The sequence below is a fragment of the Hemicordylus capensis genome, chromosome 6, assembly GCF_027244095.1.
Source record: "Hemicordylus capensis ecotype Gifberg chromosome 6, rHemCap1.1.pri, whole genome shotgun sequence".
In the NCBI taxonomy this organism is placed as follows: Eukaryota; Metazoa; Chordata; class Lepidosauria; order Squamata; family Cordylidae; genus Hemicordylus; species Hemicordylus capensis.
Window position 1 is genome coordinate 141,144,107 of NC_069662.1, and position 21,382 is coordinate 141,165,488.

Below are 21,382 nucleotides of genomic sequence, written 5' to 3' on the forward strand. Positions count from 1 at the left end.
GGAGAAAAGGAGCTCTTTGCAGCTTGTCTGCTGCCTCAATTGCGGGCCAGGAGAACAAGCTGGAGAGACGGCGAACAGGGCAAGTGGCTGAGGGGCCTTGGGGCTGGGCAGGGGGCAATGGGAAGTCACGTGAGGTGCCTCTGGGGGGCCCCTCCAGGCAGTGGGGCCCCCAGACAACTGTCTCCCCTTGCCCGATCGTTGTTACGCACCTGAGGCAGAGGAATATAATGGAGCTATTCCCATGATCAGGCAAAATCGGGCTAAGGGAGCCTAGCCCGATTTTGCCTGATTGTGGGAGCCACCAGGCTCGCAGGTGAGCCCGGTGGCTCCCAGGCGGTTAACCCGCCTAAGTACCCCTCCCCTTTTTTGGATTGTGAGTAGCGCATGGCTACTCACGAGGAAACCCCCGAGGGGAGGCGGAAAGCTGCCTCCCATCTCCGGGGGTCTGGCCAGCATGGCTACGTGCTCATGCAGGGCATGCTGGAGCTTCTGGGGACCGATCGGCCCCCGCTCCCCCCAGCCCCCACCAGCTCCATCACGGGGCTGGCAATCATGTGGGAGGCCGATCCAGCCACCCAGGGCTCCCTCCCTGATCATCTGCGGGGAGAGTGGGCTTAGCCTGCTCTCCCTGCTCTGCTGCACAAACTGGGTCTCACTGATCATGAGACCCGGCTCAGTGTGTGTCTCAGTATATAGAGGAAGACACACGGATCAATTTTCCTCTCATAGTCTATTAAACATGCAGCATCATGGCACAGGGAGGGTTCTGATTTCTGCTGCGGCCATTGTGTAGGAAATGGAATTTTAGTGCAGGGTGGTGGTGGGGAAACATCTCAGGTCTTATTTGTAGAATAACTTGACAGAATGGGGTGAAATAGGATTCTTGGGCTGGGAAACCTTGGAGGGAAGGATTTGGTCTCTCCTGACCTTGAACCCTGGATGTATTATGGGAGGAAGCATTTTGACTCACAGCTGGAGTTCTCTTTCCTTCTCTCCACCGTGCTCAGGATTTTTGCTGTGTTGCAGTGGCTCTGCGTTGCTGCAAAAGCCATGGTGGTTTCTGGGAATGATGCCTTTGCTATGTAATTCTGTAGCAGTGCAATACTATATTTTAATCAATTCAGTTGGCCCAAAATAAATCATTGCATAGAACCTTTTTCTTGACTGCAGAAAAAGGACTATCTTGTCTGACTACTATTCACAAAAATGGGGCATGGTTGCACCAAACCCCAAATCTTTATTAAGGAAGGATGCAAATGCTCCCTTTCGCACACCTTCACAATATATTCTAAAGCAAAAACACAATGAGGTCTTGCACAGGACCATCTTTGGGCAGAGAGGGCAGGCGGGGAGGAAGGCAGGGTTTCACCTGCCTTCCCCCCAGATGATCGACGGAGCTCCTTGTGGGCATGCTACTGCCTGCCCACATGATCTGCAGTGCTCCAGGCAGTGTGGAATGCTGGAGGCCAGGACTCCTTCTCCTGACCTCTGGGATCCTACAGTGCAACACGCAACGAGCTGCAGGCGCCCAACTTTGTATGTTTGGGCTGCATGCAGCCCAAGCATACACACGACTCCATTGCCAGGATTAAGGGCACACTTGTGCCCTTAACCCTGGCTAAAGGCTGGGGTGAAAAGTGGGGTTAGGCGAGGCAGAAGCGCCAGGGTCGGCCCTGATCCTGGTGCTGCACATGAGCAGCCTAACTAGCCAGGTTTAAGCGGACCATGAGAATAGCCTTCGTGTGTGATGTGTGGAACGGCAATATAAACAGGTAGTTCATACGATTATAGCTGGGTGGGCGTGCTTCTGTTTTGCGATAGTGTGTGAGGGAAACAGTGAGGCTGGAGGGGGAGGAAGTGATTTGGAGAGAGCAGCTGGGTTGGACAGTGATTCCTTCTACCTCAGTAATGTGCTGTGTATGAAAGATGGGTAGGACAATGCCATCCGACCCAACTCCTCTCTCCCAGGTGACCACTTCCTCCTCTCCCCCCCCCCGCTCGCTTACCTTGCTGCTTCCTTCACACATGATCACAAAACAGGAGTGCACACCACTCCCAAACTAGGGTAGGCCACATGTCTTATCCTAATTACAACTGTGTGAACTGCCTTGTAGTGTAGAATCATTGTTCCATTAGAACAAAAAACCCTGAAATTTTAAAAAGTGTCTCTCTAGGAATGTTCCAGAAACATCAAAAGGTTTGTTTTGTAACATTAACTTAACATAGATCAACATAAGGAATTCTTGCTTTTAAAGATAAATGAGGCAGTCATTTATGCCCCATGAAGAACGGCTTTATGATTTATTTTTTTAAAAAAATAGAAAGTAGCTTCTAGTTAAAGTAACTAATGGTTTCCTTTTCTTGGGTAGCAAAACCTTGCTATGTATATAAACATGCAACCCATTACAACATAGTGTTTATATGGCACTTTTAATTTGTAACAGGTTTTACTATCTCTATTATGCTGGGAAAAGTTGAAGGAAAGAGAAGAAGAGGACGACCAGCAACAAGGTAGATGGACTGGATTACAGCAGCAATGAACGCACCACTGAGAGACCTTAAAGGCCAAGCTGAAGACAGATCATCCTGGAGAGAATCTATGTGGTTGCTAAGAATCGACACTGACTTGATGGCACTTAATCAATAAATCAATTATGCTTGTTCTCACAACAGTCCTATGAAATAGGCCATCCTATACTCCCCACCAAACAGAGTGGGGAAAGGAGATGTGGTGGTGGTGAGTGGTGTCAGACTAGGAGTGGGGCGATCTGGGTTAAAACCCCTCTACACTGCTATTGTGAGATTTCCGTTTAAATAATTTAAGGGTTTATCTCTCTGGGCTTGGCCACAACCTCGGAAGAGGTATTTTGGTTCAGAAGATAAGTTCCTCCCAAGGCATTTACACTGACAACTCCCAAGACAATGACCAGATCTTGCTGTTCTAAAGCGAAAGGTAAAGTGTGCCATTGAGTCGGTGTCGAATCCTGGTGCTCTCCTCCCACGCAGTATGAGATGATGCCTTTCAGCATCTTCCTATATTGCTGCTGTCTGGTATAAGTGTACCCGTGGGGATTTGAACCGGCAACCTCTTGCTTGATAGTCAAGCATTTCCCCACTGAGCCATTCGGTGGCTGCAAACAGTTTATTTAAGATCTCAACATAAATCAAGGATCGGAAGTAACAGAAACAGGAGGACACATTTTGGCCTACCTTATGAAACTCAATGGGGGACCCATGGGCCAGTCAACCTAAGAAGCATTTAAGAAGAGATGCAGAGCTTGGAAGGGTCAGATCAGTCCCAAGGAGCTGCTTTGAAGGTATCATGCTCCCTGCATTTATTTCAATGAGAGAGAGAGAGAGAGAGAGAGAGAGAGAGAGAGAGAGAGAGAGAGAGAGTGTTAAGCACATGCCCCAGTGGATATGTTTATTATTAGTTACATTTCCATCCCACCCCCTTTTCAAGGAGCTTCTTCACTGCCTTAAGCTCCTTGGTGAAATGGTGGGATAGAAATGTCACTTGGAATAAAAATATTCTCTGGGGCATATGCTTAACTCTCCATTGAAATAAATGCAGAAGCGGTCCTTCCATGAGGCGAGGGTGAGGAGGGTGCCTCAGGTAGCAGATTATGGAGGAGCCAACATGGTTGCAAGAGTCACCCTCGTATGCCATTAAAACAGTTCTGCAGGACCAATGTCAAGGTTTGCATAGAGCACCTCTCCCCATGCTCCTTGCAAAACTTGCAATCGCTGCACCACATCAGTGAGTAGGGCTTAGATCTGGACATCTGGGCTCGTTTCTTACACCTGCCATGGAGTCAGTCAACTTCTCCTTTCCAGATGAAAAGAAGAAAGAAGCCACTGGTGATGATAAATATTGATCCTAGGAATCCAAGGCTCTGAGCTATTATACTTCCTTAGGGACAATATCTCTGTAATCCAGCCCATTCAGCCTAAAGGTGGTCTATTTGCCCCATCTGGGTTTAATTAGATACTGAATAGACTGAATTATATTGAATTTGCCCTTAAGGAAGAGTGCTAACTTGAAACATGGGATTCTTAGTATAAATATTTTACATCACCTGTGTCTCCTTTCTCCTTTTTATTGGGGGATTCCTGCTGCTATAGAAACAGCTCTCTTGTTTTTTCTTCTTCTTGAATTACTTCCAAGACCAGGAATTAAAAGCGCAGAACTTTGGCTGGATTGTGCTCAGAATTTGTTATAAGACTCCAGTGTCTCCAGGTCAAGTAAGCACAGAGGTATTTAGTGGTAGTGATTCACTTTAGAAAGTGAGTTGCCCCTTGAGGACCCTAAAGTGTGGATGTTAGGTTTTGCCTAGCTCAGGAGTCCTCAGACTCGGATCATCAGATTTGTTGGTCTACAACTCCCATCATCCCTGGCCTTTGGCCACTGTGGCTGAGGATGATGGGAGTTGTAGTCCAACAACATCTAGGGGCCTTTGGCAACCCATATCCTAGCTCATTTTCTTGCTTCTCTTTCATTCATCCAAAATGAGTTCATATTTACAAGGATGGTAATGTAAATATTTTCAGTACGGTAATATTCATCCCACAGGTAACGTCATTTGAAAACTAGGAGGCATCGTTTCTTGAAAGAACTTACAACACACAATCATATCTGTCATCCTTTAAGACACTTTAGCCACCTAATGGCACAGAGGGGAAATGACTTGACTAGCAAGCCAGAGGTTGCCGGTTCGAATCCCTGCTGGTATGTTTCAACACCTATATCAGGCAGCAGCAATATAAGAAGATGCTGAAAGGCATCATCTCATACTAAGTGGGAGATGGCCATGGTAAACCCCTCCTGCATTCTACCAAAGACAACCCCATGGCTCTGTGGTCGCCAGGAGTCAACACTGACTTGACGGCACACTTTACGTTAACACACCTTAGCATATTTAATGAAAAGAACAAATCTGTGGTCCAAGTAAAAATCAGTCTTCATTTTCAGTACGGATTATGCTGCCTAAAGGTGTGTTAACTGAATTCTGAATGTATATTAATGGAATTGTTGACTGTGGCACTTCAGAAGTGAGACACAGGCTTAACTGTAATCAAGTCATCAGTCCTTGTCCAGGGCATGAACCTGGCCTCTCCTGGGGAGCCAAGGTCCTGCTCCCGACATCTGATGCAGCAGCTGTTCACCTGGCTGCTGGCAGAACAGATGAGAGCAGGTGAGGCTGGTGATATTTTGAAGCCTGTAGGAGGGAGCTGCAACATTGCATTGCCATGGTGACAGGGATGTGTCTCCTGGCCCCACCCCAACAGGAAATAATGGGGAAACGACAGCAAGGAAGAGTATGCATGCAAGGCGTGTTAGAGATGGTGGTGATGGGCAAGCCACGACCAAGGAACATTCCCTTTGTGGCTCCTGGGAGGCTGGAACACAGAGAAACAGGAACAGGAATAATAAGCGGAATCCACCCACTCCCTTCAGAGAGCTGAGGCTGTAAGAAGCAAGGGCCACGATCGAGAGACTATGGCAATGCCCTTGAAGAAAATAAGGCAATGGAACAGCATGTTGCATGAAGCCAGTATCGTACTATCAGGTCCTAATCTAAGCCTGCACAATTTCCGATCTGGCCAGCTGACAATACCTATCATCTATGTGAACTCCTGCTTTGGCTGCCTGCCTCAGCCCAGCTTACAGACTCTCAGGAAACACAGGAAACACAGAAAGCTGCCATATACTGAGTCAGACCATTGGTCTATCTAGCTCAGTATTGCCTTCACAGACTGGCAGTGGCTTCTCCAAGGTGGCAGGCAGGACTCTCTCTCAGCCCTATCTTGGAGAAGCCAGGGAGGGAACTTGAAACTTTCTGCTCTTCCCTGAGCAGCTCCATCCCCTGAGGGGAATATCTTACAGTGCTCACACTTCTAGTCTCCCTTTCATATGCAACCAGGGCTGACCCTGCTTAGCTAAGGGGACAAGTCATGCTTGCTACCACAAGACCAGCTCTCCTCTCCTCCTCTCCCTCTCGCATCTCTCTCTTAGGCTAGGAGAAATCCTGCTGCAGGCCTGTGTTAGGTGCACAACTTGGGAGCTGTAAATAACCCTGCCCGAGAAGCTTGTTGCATTATGCCAACACCTATGTGGAGTTTGAATCAGCAATGGATGCTCAACAGACAAGACAAGGTGAAGTTTGCTGTGGGGCTGCCACTACTAAAAACAGTGACACCTACTCCATACAAGAACATTCTTTTTAGAAAAGTAGGACTTTTTCTCATTCAGTGATCTCTTTGGAATGGGAGAGCAGAGGTGTGCTGGACATGCCTTAGTCTGAAAGCCTGCATATAATTTGTATTTGTGCAATGCAGTCACATTTTTATCCTATGGCGATGTCAATGATCTTCACTATTTTTTTTAAGTGGGAGACACTTTGGCAAAGTGTCTTCGATGTGAGAGCTTTTTTCTACAATGCTGACCTCCATGCAGTGCTGCACTTTCCCCAGTGTTGGGTGGGTGGGTGGGTGGGTGGAGAAGGGGGGCTTTAAGAGAAACAGAGCCCTGTCGAACGCCAGTGCCATTATGAAAGGTGTGCACAGAGTGCTAGGAAGCATAGTCCTTTGCTTGCTTTGTAGAGCAATATAGATACAGCACTGAGACTGTGCTGAGGACTACATTTCCCAGCATGCCATGCACTCCTTCCAAGATGGCACTGTGGCTTGAGAGGGCTCTGTTTTCCTTAAAAGAGCCCCCTGATACTGGGAAAAGTACAGCACTGCACAGTAGGAAAAGTTGCCTCCACACAGTGCCATGGGGACTGTGTGGGGGTATTCAGCGACAGATGGTTCTTTGCACAGGCCCAACAAACAATTTGTCAGGGAGCCACATTTAGGGTCAATGGCAGCTGCCACTGGCTTCCAGGCCCTGCAATGAATAACACTGTCCTACGGCTACACTTTTTCTTGCCACCTAGTATACATTCAACAGGGAGTAGGTTTGTGCACTGGTTCGGCACTAAATTGGTTCGGATGAGGTCCGAACCAGTTTGGTGCTGCGGGGAGGATCTTTTAAAAAGAAGAGAGCAGGTCCTTACTGGCTCTTACCTGTGCTGTGGCGGAACTCATCCCATTAATTCGCGTGCGGCACCAGCACGCATATGGCATCCGTGCATATGCCATGTGCATGCTGGCGCTGCATGTGGGTTCTTGGGACAAGCGCCGCTGCAGCAGGAACCTCAATTTGTGCACATCCCTAACAGGGAGTGGAGTAAGACAAGGCTGTCTACTTTCTCCATATTTATTTAACTTATATGCTGAACATATACTGAGAGAAGCTGGATTGGAAGAAGATGAGCGTGGTTTTAAAGTTGGAGGGAGAAACATCAATAACTTGCGCTCCGCTGATGACACCACTCTGATAGCTGAGAATGCAGATGATCTGTAAGCTCTAGTAATGAAAGTCAGGGAGCACAGTGAAAAATGGGACTAAGACTAAATGTCAAGAAGACTAAACAAATGACAACAGGTCCAGCAACAAGCCTCAGTACTGATAATGAAGACATTGAAGTGGTGGATAGCTTCTGCCCTTTAGGATTGACCCTCAGCAGTAAAGGATCCAGCAGTCAAGAAATATGCTGCAGACTAGCACTTGGTAGGGTTGCAATGAAGGCCTTGGAAAGGATATTTAGATGCCGTGATGTGTCTATACCTACACTGATTAGAATCTTTCAGACAATAGTTTTCCACATGACACTCTATGGATGCAAAAGCTGGACTTTGAAGAAGCAAGATAGAAAAAGTATTGACACTTTTGAACTTTGGTGCTGGAGAAGACTTTTGAGGATACCATGGATGGACAACCAGGAAAACAAACAAAGGGATCATAGGACAAATCAATCCAGAATTTTCACTTGAAGCACAAATGACCAGGCTCAAACTATCATACTTTGGACACATTATGCGAAAACCCATGCGAAGTCCATAATGCTGGGGAAAGTTGAAGGAAAGAGCAGAAGAGGACGAGCAGCAGCAAGATGGATGGACTCGATTACGACTGCGATGAATGCACCACTGAGAGGCCTTAAATGCCAAGTTTAAGACAAATCAACCTGGAAATAATCTATCTATATGGTCGCTAAGAGTCAACACTGACTTGATGGCACTTAATCAATCGATCAGTCCAACATTCGTAGGAAGGCTGAAGTTGTACAGCTCTATTCTGTTGTTGTATTTGACTCTTATAATTGTTTAGATATATGCCTGAGATGTTTTAAGTCTTTCCCTCAAAGGCAAAATGGCCTTTAGCACGTGCAAGTTGAAATGCTGGGCATCAAGAATGTATTCTGGGGCATTAAAGTTACTAAGCTAGGCCCCTGGACTGTCTGGTCCTCCAACGTCTTTTCCTCAGCCTGTACTGCCCCCTTGTGGTTATTCATCTCTGGATGAGGAAGTCTTGCAACAGAAAAGGTCTGAAGGTATTAGGTGGCATGCAGGTGGTAATACTTCTGGGTGGTAATGCTCCTGTCTCTTTTCAGTGTTGTGATTCTAGAGCTCTGGATCAATGTGTCAGTGGTTCCCATTGTGACATCTACTTTCCCTGTAGACATGGAACCTGGAATGAAGTCCTAAGTGCATGCATGGCTTTCCCTTGTGCATATCATTCAAAGCCTGACATGACTAAGGACAGTAATGTTTACTGTGGGTTTATTTCTGTGCAAGTGGCATGCAAGGCTCTACATGTTCACATCTGCAACCTTTGAGTGATGAGCAAGATGAGTGTTTATACCTAAGATGCAGCTGCCACTGAAGCCAGTCAAACTCAAAGTGGGGCGGGGGATCGCGGAGGCTTTGTATGTGATTGCAGAAAACAGCTCCTCTTGTAATTTACAGATGCAATTGACAGCTTGTCTTTGCTCTGATTAAAGGAAGGGCATGCTCAGCATCTATCCCAGGATGAAAACAGGATAAGTACACAGGAAGAGGCAGCAGTGCTAAGGGAGTGGCAGAGCAGAAGCAGACATGAGTTCTGTATTTAAAAAATGCAAAGTCCTATTGGGATTAGTATGCTGGAGTTCCGAACTTGGATTTTGTAGCATAGCATAATGCAGTCCTGAAGTCAGGCGCAAAGTTCCCATTAACTCCAATGCTGCAGGGTCATTGCTGGAACTGTCACTGCTCCAGCTTATTTGCAACTGAATGCAAGCCTGCTACAGACCTTGCAATTTATGTCTCCACCCAGGAATCCTTCTACAAATGTCTCCTTCTAAAAATGCCTATTACTTATTTAAACTGCTTAAGTAAACTTTTCTTTGAGTAAAACCAAATCAGTTCACAACATTAAAACATAACATGCAATCAATAACATTAACCAAAAATCAATGGATTCCCCTGGCCCCTTTTTACAAGAACATTAATGGGAGGAGAGCTGGTTTTGTGGTAGCATGCATGAATTGTTGCCCTTGCTAAGCAAGGTCTGCCTTGGTCTGTATTTGGATGGGTGACAAGTTGTGACTTCTGAAAGGTATTCCCCTTACGGGGTGGGGCTGTTGTTCAAGTAGAAGAGCATCAGAGGTCCCTTTTTTACTCCCTGGTATCTTCAGCTAGCGGGCTTGGGAAAGAGTCCTGCCTGAAAACTTGGAGAGCTACTGCCAGTCAGTGTAGACAATAATGAGCTTGATGGTCCAATGGTCTGATTCAGTACAAGGCAGCTTCCTATATTCTTTTAATCTGAAATTTTAAGGCAAGCAAGTGAATATGTTCATAACTGTATTACAGCTCCGTGTTAGACTGAAAAAAGAATAGATGTCAAGCCTTGTTAAAGATTCTGGGGGAGGTGAATTCTGGAGATTCTTCCACTCTTGTGTTCCCCTCAGACTTAATTTGCAGTGATTGTTTGGTAAAGCACAACTGCAGCTCTAGCTTGTCCTGTGTGGACAAAATCTACAAGCTTTTCAGAACTGTTGTGCCTTTAAATGGATCACTTCAGGTTTGCAGGTTCAGCCCGTCCTCTTGCTTCCTGTTGATCCTGGATGGGGGAATCTCATCCAGAAATGTCCTAGATGACAATGAGGAATTTTCTGGATGATGAAGAAGAAGAATAAGAAGAATAAGAATAATTTCCACTTAGATGGTCTCTCTATGATTTGCCTCATGTCAGTTTCTTTCTCATGGTGTGTGAGAGTCAGTGAAAGATAAAGATAGAGAGAGTGGAGAGGGAGAGAAGTCTATTTTAGCAGTTCAACTTCTCAACCTTATGTCTTCAGATTAGGTTGGACTAACTCCCATCATCCTCAGCCACAATTTTGGCTAAGCCACAAGACCTAGGGACAGAAGGCTGGGAATCCCTGGTTTATTTATTAATCTTGTCTCATCTTTCCCCTTCTGTTTCTAAACAGAAAATAGCACTATTTCCTTCGCATTATTGCAGGTGACTCTGGAGTGAAGTCTGCTCAGGACAGCAGAACACAGCAATAGCTTTCTCCCAACACAACACCCCCCTCCCCCGGGCCTCAGTGGTCAGCTGTGAACCCTCAGCCAGTACTGTGAACTCTCAGCCAAACTTGGCTGACCCCTGACAATGCCCGTCCCTCCTCTGTGCACCCAGCAAGAGAGTAAAAACTGTCAAAGCAGGGCCAGCTCTCAGGAATCAGCAGAAGGTGTTTCTGTCCTAGCTAGGAGCTTGCTTACCAGGCAAAATAATGGCAAACGGCTCTAATGATTGTCAGTTGCAGGACAATATATTCACTTATTAAATAAAGTATTTTGGCCTTTTAGTTTTTTTTGGGGGGAGAGAATGGGGGGCGGCGGCATTGACAGAGGCTTATAAAATGATGCATGATGTGGAGAAAATTCGTAGAAATTTTCCTTCCTCTTAATACTGCCAATAGGGTCACCCCATGAAATTATTGGTTGCAGATTCAGGGCAGATGAAAGACAGTATTTCTTCATGCAACCCATAGTCTAGGTTGCAATCCCATCATGCACACTTACCTAGACGCAAGCCACACTGAACACATGAGGACTTATTATTTCTGCGTCATCTTGCATAAAACTGTGCCACATGGAGATGGAGATATGCATAAAACGCGGTGATTACCACTGGTTGAAGTGACTTTAAAAGGGGATTAGACCTAAGGGAGGTCATGGCTAAATGGAGCCTGCAGTCCAGAGGCAGTAGGTGATGGAGTTCAACAAAAGGAAAGGGTTCTTGCTTCCACGCCTTGGTGTGTGGGTTTCCAGGAAGGCACTTAGCTGGGCACTTTCAGAAACAGGTTGTTGTCAGGGATGCCCAAGCTTGAGACCTCCGATGCTGTTGGAGTCCAACTCCCATCAAATTGCTGGTGGTACAACCCTACTCAGTTCCATGTAAGCCAGCTCCCATCATCCCTAGCCGAAGGCCACTGTGGGTGGGGATGAGGAGAGACTGTTGTAGCCCAACAACATCTGGGGACCCAAACTTGGGAACTCCTAGAGAGACGATGGGCCTGACGCAGCAGGGCTGCTCTTAATATGTCCCCAGCCCTTGACCCACCCCCTCCTCGCAAACGGGAGCTCTCCGAAGATCGCTGTCCGCAGAACCGTGATAAGGCCCGTGCGCACTTTTGAGGGGCGTAGCAGAAGTCCCCCGGAGGGATGTCGCTGACTCGCGCGTAAAGACGCAGAGGGCCAGGGCAGCGCGCCTCACAGGGACTACCAACCACCCCCCCACCCCGCCCCGTGCAGGGTGGGGAGCGAGGTGACGCAATGCCTGCAATCCCGAGGAGCGGGGGGAGGAGGATTGCTGCGCCGCGGCGGCGGCAGGGCGAGCGGAGAGGGCGCGCTTCCCCGGCGAAAGGGGGGCTCCCCGCGTGGCCCCGCCCCTGCTGGCCGAGGCGAGGCGGGGCGAGGAGGGCTGGGGCCGCTGCCTATCAGCAGAGCTCTGCGCCGCTGCTCCAGCCCGCGCGGCTGCCTGCAGGTGAATTGAAAGTCGTTGGCGGGGAGGGAAGGACACAGCCGCCTTCGCGTCCTCGGCTGCTCTGCGCTGCTGCTGCTGCTGCAGTCCTGGCAGTGGCTGCCGCCGCTGGGGCAGCAGCCCGCGAAGAAGCCCTCACGCCCACCCCGGCAGCCGCGCGGCCGCTCCTGGGGCAACCGCAGGGCGACTGCGCTGTCCCGGCGGCCGGGAGGTGCCCGCCCCAAGAGGAGCGCCGGGCCCCTCAGGCATGTCTGCGGCGCGGGGCTCCCCGCTAGCCAGAGACCTCGACGGCGCAGGGAGGACGGGCAGCCTCAAGCGCGCAAGTAAGTCGCCTCGAAAGTTCAGCCTCCCCGCTCGGACTTGCCTTTCCGCAGCCGGAGAGAGAGAGGGAGGAGAGGGAAAGGTTCCGTCCCACGAGGAGCGGGAGAAGAGCCAGGGGCTAGCTTGCCGAGAGAGGTGTCGGGCCCCAAGCCTGGTATCTGAGCTGCCCCCAGTCTCAAGGCTGTAAACGGATCGCTGTCGTGGACTCAGTGGGGCGCTCTGCACATGCCTAGAGGCGCTCTCTCGGTTCCCTGCTTTAGGAATGGATGGGGTGTGGGTAGGTTGTTTTAGTGAGTCCCAGCTCCAACGAAGCCCAGGCTACCAGCTGCAGAGCCCTTCACTCTAGATTAGCCCTGGCGTCACTCAGCCCGGAGGGTGAGTAGGCAGAGATGTGCAGGTCTTTCCCTCTGCTGATTCTGCAGAAACAAACCCGCGCTTAACTTCTGCATATTCATTTAAAAAAAAGAAAGAGGGGAAAAAGACCCGGTTTGGGCTTCCATGTTCCAAAGCTGTAGCTGAGACTGGTTAGTGTGGGTGTGTGCCACATGCCCTCAGTCACCGGTGGATCTTGAAAGGTCTAGGGAAAAGGATTCTTCCAAATAGGGTTAAGGAGACTGAGACTGCAGTCCTAGGCACTTGTATATAGGGGTGAGTCCCATGCAATGTAGTGGGACTTATTTCCATGTAAACTTGCATAGGATTGCACTGTGAGTGTCTTTCGCTTGTGTGGTTCGGTGAATGACCCCACCACAATTGGTGTGGATACCTAAGAGAGGTAGCTACTTTCCTCTACAAAGAGGTAAGTTATTGGGTTTGGGGACGGAAAGGGGATGCTTGAATATGGGAGACTTTGGCCGTTTGCATGTAATGTTAAATACACTGGAAGGGCAGAATCCTAAAACCAGGGTTCTCAAGGTTTGGAGAACAGAGTATGTGTCGGTTACCAAGGAGGCAGCTAGGATCTGAAACTGGATTTTGCACCCAATGTTTATCACCTGATATGGTGGCAATATCTGTGATCCTAACTTTGACTTATCCCAGATTCAGGCAGTGCTTCTTCTTCATCCACTAACTGCTTTTCTCCTCTTTTGTTCCCTGCACCCACCCACCCACCCATCCATCATCTGAAAAAAGAGAACAATTTTGGAGCTGGGTGACCTTGGAGCTGCCCTCTTCCTTGCTGGGAGCCAAGAGAACCTGCATCCTGTTCCCAGACTGCAGTGTTCCTGCTTGGGGCAGGGTTCAGACAACCTTGGATTTCATGTATCTGCTCTGGGTTCAAGCTCTTTGCCCGAGTGTCAGTTCCTTGCTGGGTACTGTCTGAAAGTGCTGCCCTTGAGCCTGAGCATTTCTGTTAAGTTGGTCAAACTTCTGCCGGGCAAACTTCACTGCTTGTGCTCTGTCTTTGGTTCTCAGCTCTTGCTGCAATGAGTAAAAATGCTGCTACTTCTTGCCCCATGGATATTATACGCTGAGCTCTGCAGAAGGACCTGCTACAGCAGCAGTTTGCATTGGCAGATAATCTTCTGGACTTGCTCCTTGTCTGATGCAGGGGGAGCAGTTGCCTGAGTGATGAGAAATCTAACCTTTTGGTCCTAGGCAGCCTTTTGGGAAGGAGAGGTAATTTTAGTTACTCTCCAGATTAATGCTGTTTTAATTAACTCAAGCAGGCTAATCACCGGGCATGGGACTGGTTCAGACTGTTTCTGAAAATGGGAAAAGGTATGCTAGGAACAGTGAAATAAGGCTGTGTCCTCTTTAATTGCGTTTTTTTTTTTAATGCTCAAATGACTTCTTGCCTATAATTTTAGACCTCTTACTTTCCTTTTTAACCTTTAATAAATTGTGATGCCGTTTGTATCTATAGATCACAGTTGGAAGGTTCTGTAATTATAAATACTTTATTGTGCAAAGCTATCCTTTTTATTATAAGGAGCTGCTGGCTCCGGAGGTGCCAGCAAACTAGAGAGCCATGCTTGCTTGGGTAGAGAAAGGAGGGGGTGCCTCCTTATCTAAGAGCATATCTACATTGCTGCTATTTATATCGCACAATCCCAATACATGGTGTTTTACCCAGAGCAAAAATCAAGGTCCCTGTTCCAAAGGTTCACAGTCTAAAAAAGACTGAAGGGAGGCAACAGAGGGAAAGGAAGGGAAGTGAGTGCAGGGAAAGACTGGGAAAGAGTATGAAGTGTATTGTGCCATTGAGTCGGTGTTGACTCTCCTGGCGCCCGCAGAGCCCTGTGGTTGTCTTTGGTAGAATACAGAAGGGGTTTACCATTGCCATCTCTTGCACAGTATGAGATGATTCCTTTCAGCACCTTCCTATGTTGCTGCTGCCCGATATAGGTGTTTCCCATAGTCTGGGAAACATACCAGCAGGGATTCGAACTGGCAACTTCTGGCTTGCTAGTCAAGTCATTTCCCCTATGATTATTTATCATAGGTGCTACCAAGTTTGGGTCCCCCCAAGATTCTGTTGGGCTGCCACTCTCATCATTCCCATACACCATGGCCAGCACATCTGATGACCTAACTGGGACCAGGGGTGGCCCTTCCATGAGGTGAGGCAGTTCCTTCGGGCTGCAGATTATTGGCAGCAAGATATCCTCCTGCCCCCCTTTTTTAAAGGGGAAAGGGGGAGGAGGTTGCATGCAAAGTTGTCCCCTGCTAACTGGGTAAAGAGGCACCTTTTTAATGTGGTGATTCTCTTTATTTAGCAGGGGGAGAGTAACTGGCCCTATCTACCCTCCAGCACAGTACCTCCAGTGACTGTTGCTGGTGTCTATCTGATGTTTCTTTTTAGATTGTGAGCCCTTTGGGGACAGGGATCCATTTTAGTTATTTGTTATTTCTCTGTGTAAACTGCCCTGAGCCATTTTTGGAAGGGTGGTATAGAAATTGAATGGATGGATGGATGGATGAATAAATAAATAAATAAAATAATAAAGGCAAAAGAGCATTTGGTGCCCTCACTCAGGCGCGCTGAGGTCTTGGCAACCCCTGACTTATCACATACATTTACTTGGACAGTTACAGTGTAGTCCGGAGTATAAAGGGTCCGTACACATGTATATTGCGCTGCTTTCTAATGTTCAAAGTGCTTCACATACATACTGTAAGCCCTCTTCAGGCATGACTGGAAAAGGACGGTGTACTGGGTGGGAACCAAAGTGGGAAAGGAAGTCTCGTCCTGCTGGTGTGTCTGTCATTTTCCTCACTCCCGCTCTCACTCCACTCACGCTTACAACCTTCGTCTAAGAGGAGGACACTGTACGTATCATACAGGGGCATAGCAAGGTTGGAGTGGGCCCAGAGACAAAATTTTAAAATGCCCACCCCCCCTCACTGAAGCTCAGCTCATGAAGTGAAGAAATCTTAAATGAGGCTGAATAGTGGTAACCAAAAGCAGAGTAAAATATGTGCCACAATAGAACATCATCCTAAATTATTTTTTAAAAGGTTTTGTAAATTGTGGATGATGCAAGTCATTTAATGGTACTAGAGAAAGACATGCTGTTCCTAGATACATGGAAACTGCAGAAATGGTTTCTTCTGTTAGTAGCAGGAACAGCCTCAGATCCTTCACAGTGCACTTGAATTCATTTTTATTTGCCATATGTTTCCCAGACTATGAGAAACACCTATATCAGGCAGCAGCGATATAGGAAGATGTTGAAAGGCATCATCTCATACTGCGTGGGAGGAGGCAATGGTAAACCCCTCCTGTATTTTACCAAAGACAACCACAGGGCTCTGTGGTCTCCAGGAGTCGATGCTGACTCGACAGCACATTTTACTTTACTTTATATCCATACAGCAGGGACACACAACTCCGGCCTTCCAAACTGTAATTGGACCACAATGCCCATCATCCCCAGCTACAGTGCTCGGTCATCAGAGATGATGGGCGTTGTAGTCCAACAACAGCTGGAGGGCTGAAGTTCTGCAGCCCTGCTCTAGAGCTTTAGGTGGCTTGTCATGTCTTAAATTTCACATTAAAAAGAAAAAATGACGAGAATCAGGCAATAGGGCTTTCCCTTAAGCATCCAAGATCATTCTGAACATGCTGAATACTCTTGTGCAGGACTGCACAACTTTGACCCACCAGCTGTTTTCGGGCTACAGTTGCCATCACCCCTAACCATTGACTGAGGATGATGAGAGTTGTAGTCCAGCTGGAGGGCCGAAGTTGTGCAGCCCTGCTCTTCTGCAGCTGAATACAGGGAAGAGGTGGTGGTTCTAAGTGGCCATTGGTGCTCTGCCTGGTGCCACAACTTTGGCCCTCCAACTGCTGTTGGAATAAGACTCCCACCAATATTGGGATTACTGGCAGTGGCCAATAGTTGGGGATGATGGGAGTTGTAGTCCCAGCACCAGCTGGAGGGTTGTGCAGCTCTGTCTTAGAACAGAGTAGATGGAACTTTTTTTTTTTAAAAAGCATTTTTATTTCACCAAGTGGCCCCATGGTGGCTTACAAATTCAGTGATAAAAATAGGACTCCATGCAAAATGTGATCGACCAAAAAAAAGCAGCAGAATAAGAACAAAACAAAATACCAGGGCCAGCAAATAAAACAGCAGTGAAGGTGATTTAAAGGAGGTTTGAGCTCAAAGCCAATAAAGGTATCCAAGAATAGAAAGGTGGGACCTGAACTTCAGCCAAGAAGGTGCCAGGAGGGCATGTCTAGGGCAGGAATCCCATCCTTTGGGTGCTGCTGACCACAGAGTAATCGGAAAGATTCAACAGGAACTTGAAGCATTCAGAACCTTCCTCTATAACAGGGCTGCACAACTTTGTCCCTTTACCTCTGGTTGGACTACAACTCCTATCATCCCTGGCTACTGGCCACTGTGGCTAGGGTGATGGGAGTTGGAGTCCAACAGCTGGAGGGCTGAAGTTGTGAAGCTCTGCTCTATAAGGAGGGGGAACCCCTAAAAAACAAAAACTCTTGACTCCCATTTGATTGTTGCAGAATATCAGTTCAAGTAGAATTTGAGCACTTTCTCGTTTACCAGTTAGACTTTGTGGGTAAGTTTCAGGAGGTAGAGGTTAGAAGAGAGCTGGTCTTGTGGTAGCAAGCCTGACTTGTCCCCTTAAATAAGCAGGGTCCACCCTGGTTGCATATGAATGGGAGACTACATGTGGGCACTGTAAGATATTCCCCTTAGGAGATGGAGCCGCTCTGGGAAGAGCATCTAGGTTCAAGTTCCCTCCCTGGTATCTCCCGGATAGGGCTGAGAGAGACTCCTGCCTGCAACCTTAGAGAAGCCACTGCCAGTCTGTGCAGACAATACTGAGCTAGATAGACCAATGGTCTGACTCAGTATATGACAGCTTCCTATGTTCCTATGTTCAGGCAGGCTTTCACTGGTGAATGGATGCTTCAGGCAAAATGGCCTTATATTCAGGGTTGGGGTATTGCCGCACCTGAGGTAAGAGGCCAAATCCTGCCTTGCCTCATGATCTTGGCAGGGACCAGTCCCCTTTCAAAGCCAACTCTTGCAAGCTCGGAAAGTAGTGTGGGGGGCTGAGAGGAAGGAAAGTTGCCAGCAGCCACTTCTTCTCTCCTTGTGCTTCTTGCAAGTTTAGCATGGAGTGCAAAGCTTGTGAAGGCCAGATCAGTCTTGAAGAACTGTTCCAGTGTTCCCTCTAGCAGGGGTTACCAGATTTTGTTGACTACAACTCCCAGAATCCCCAGCTAAAGGCCACTACAGCTGGGGATGCTGGGAGTTCAATTCAATTCAGTTTATTACGATCAAAGATCAGCACACAGAACAAATCCAGATTCGAGAGTCCCCAAAAGTGAACACTGATACCAGTACATGCCTATATATAAACTTACTCATAAAATATACAATTAAGAACGATTACATAAAATGTAAAATGGAGTAAGATAACAAAATAAAAACAAAACGAATTAAGAACCTGTATTAACCATCTCCGACACACTGCATGTGGGTCTTAATCGCAGCTGTACAGAATTTGGCCACCAGATGCGAGACATCAGTATACGTATCAGAAAGAAATAAGTTTATATAAAACTCATCAGAATTATTTGGAGATCTAAAAACAAGAGGGGCAATAAGTCTAAGATGCAGATCACGATCAAATGAGCAATACAGGAACTCATGACCTACTGTTTCAACATCGCCATTCCCACAAGGACACAATCTCTCCAAAAAAGGAACCCTCCTAAATCTATCCTCTAAGACCACAGAGGGCAACACATCCATCCGGGCTAGCATCAGGGCTCTTCTGTGGGTTGGATATGTCAGATTATACAGATAGTGGGCTGGTTTTTGCAGTGGCTTAACTTCTCCCCACCACCTGTAACTTGATGCCCGACCTAAATCTATCTGGTGTCCCATATCAATAATACACTGCCTAAGGATCACTCTGGCAGTATCATAGCCCAGAGGGAGATGCTGGGAGTTGTAGTGAACAACATCTGGGAACCCCTGTTAGAGGGAATAGTGAACTGTTCTGATGGCCAGTGGTGCTGAAGGTTCTGGTGGCTCGGGGCTGAAGTCCAGGGCCTCTACACCCTCTGCCCCCCCACCCCAAATCCTCTTTAGTCTGTCCTGGGTGGTGTGGATGCTGCAGACCTGCACTGCACCTAGTGCTTTAGAGACAGAGGAGAGAGTGGGAAAATAAATCTGTGGGATAGGAATAGGGGGATGAGGCTTAACTTGCAGCGGGGGGCGGGGGCTGGGGCTGGGGCTCCAGCAAAGGGTGGGGGGGCTCCAAAGGCCTTTAGGTCCAGGCTCCAAAATTACCTAGGTGCACCTCTGCTGATTGCAGTTGTGGGTGGCATTTCACCACCCAGCTGGCACCCTCATAACCAGTTGCCTGAGGCAACCACCTCCCCTTACTACAAAGAAATGTGGTTTCTTTGTCATAGTACTGTTAAGGAACATAGGAAGCTGCCGTGTACAGAGTCAGGCCATTGGTCCATCTAGCACAGTATTGTCTACCCAGACTGGCAGCGGTTTCTCCAAGGTTGCAGGCAGGCTTTAGATAGGATTGAATAAATTCATGGAGCTGTGATAATTAAATGGAGCCTCCATATACAGAGGTAGTATACCTTCTATGGACCAATAAGGGAGAGCATTCTGCTTGTGAGCATTCAGAGGCATCTCTGGCTGACTGCTATTAGCAACAGTGCACTGGACTAAATGGACTCTTGGCCTGATCCAGCAAGACAGGTCTTATGTAACTGTTCTTCTTCCTTTCAATTCATCTTAAAAATACTCCTTCCCATTGTCTCCCTTCAGTCCCCATCTTACCATCTGACCCTCTATTAGACAATTTCTATGATTTGATGCATCCTGTTTTTACCTCCTCCTTAAACCAGTAACAAATAAAACTCACTAAAACACTCCATGCTGCTCAGCCGCTTAAGGAATAAGGCTTTTCTTTAAGTTTACCTCTTGACCTTTCGTAATTCATAGCCCAAACAACAGTTTATGCAATTTTGCCCTTGGGTAATTGCATGCTCAAAATGAGCAAATTCAGTTATTTCTATAGGACAAAAATCAAGCTGGTGCTGAGAAGACATCCTCTTGAACTCCTAAAACGTCTTTTACAACAAGAAGGAGGCACTCATTGGTTATAAAGTGAGATCTGATTGTTAAAATAGTGAATTTTCAATTGAAAGTTTAGAGGAGATTGCCATCATATTTCAGGAGCAAGCTACTCTGGCACATTTTAATATAACTGTACCTAAAAGAATGCTCTGTTGCTAATGCGTGCATTTAAATTGTTGTTCTAATTTGCTTTCCTTCAGATTGATTGCCTCTTCTACAGATTACTATCAAAATGTAATGCAGCCTTTGAAGAAAATTTGAATTAAAAGCAAACCACTGAATGGTTAGCATATGTTTGGGAGATTTGCTCTTTTATATACTGTCTTTTATGGATGTGTCTCTCTACACTTAGTGTTTTCTCTGATAAGGAGGTGTTTTTGCCCAAAGAGTGCATATATATATATCAGATTATTTAGCATATCAAACTATTTAGGGTAGTGAAATCCACAACAGATTGTGAAAAGCTCCAAAAGGATCTCTCCAAACTGGGTGAGCAGGCAACAAAATGGCAAATGTGGTTCAGTGTAATCAAATGTAAAGTGATGTATATTGGGGCAAAAAATCACAACTTCACATATACACAGATGAGGTCTACTGTCAGTGACTGACTAAGTGAGAGATCTGGGGTTGTGGTGGACAGCTCATTGCAAGTGTTGACTCAGTGTGCACCAGCTGTGAAAAAGGCAAATTCCATGCCAGAGATCATTAGGAAGGGGATTGAAAATAATAATGCTAATATTATAATGATCTTATACAAATCTATGGTGCGGCCACATTTGAAGTACTGCATGCAGTTGTGGTCACTGTATCTTGAGTAGGACATTATAGAACTGGAAAAGGTACAAATGAGGGCACCTGATGAGATCATCATGGGTCTGGAGCACCTTTCTTAGGAGGCAAGGCTACAGCATTTGGCACTTTTTCGTTTGGAAAAGAGCTGACTATGGGGGAACATGATAGAGGTGTATAAAATTATGCAAGGAGTATTTTTCTCCCTCTCTCACAACACTAGAACCAAGGGTCATCTCGTGACACTGAAGGCCAGTAAATTTAGGATTGACAAGAGGAAGTACTTTTTCACATAGTGTGTAATTAATCTATGGAATTCTCTGCCATGGAATATGGCAATGTCCATTAGCTTGGATGGCTTTGAAAGGGCCTTAGACCAATTCATGGAGGACAGGTCTATCAATGGCTACTAGTCTCATAGTTGTGGGCCACCTCCAGCCTCAGAGGCGCAATACCAGTTGCAGGAGAGTAACAGCAGGAGAGGGCATGCCCTCATCCACCTCTTGCCTGTGGGCTTCCCAGGATCATCTGGTGGGCCACTGTGTGAAACAGGATGCTGGACTAGATGGGCCTTGTGCCTGATCCAGCAGGGCTGTTCTTTTGTTATGTTCTTATCATTTCCCTGTATATTTTCTCTGCTGAAATCATGCATCACATTGTTTATGGTGCTACATTAAAATTGCTGCTTGTCAGGAGCATGGCTGCAACTTCAGGACAAAGCAGGAGGAAAAGATAACTGCGTCAAATGTGGCATTGTGTGTTGTGA

At 47.0% G+C, this 21,382-nt stretch overlaps 1 protein-coding gene across 2 annotated transcripts in view; it reads left to right on the forward strand.

Annotated features, from left to right (window-relative positions):
- Positions 1 to 11,648: 11,648 nt before the first annotated feature.
- KIAA1217 (KIAA1217 ortholog) overlaps positions 11,649 to 21,382 on the forward strand; it is a 576,411-nt gene continuing 566,677 nt past the window's right edge. For both annotated transcript variants that reach the window (XM_053262266.1, XM_053262269.1), the window contains exon 1: positions 11,649 to 12,240. In XM_053262266.1, the coding sequence (XP_053118241.1) occupies positions 12,165 to 12,240 (76 nt within the window). In that variant the 5' untranslated portion in view covers positions 11,649 to 12,164. The remainder of the gene's footprint in view (positions 12,241 to 21,382) is intronic.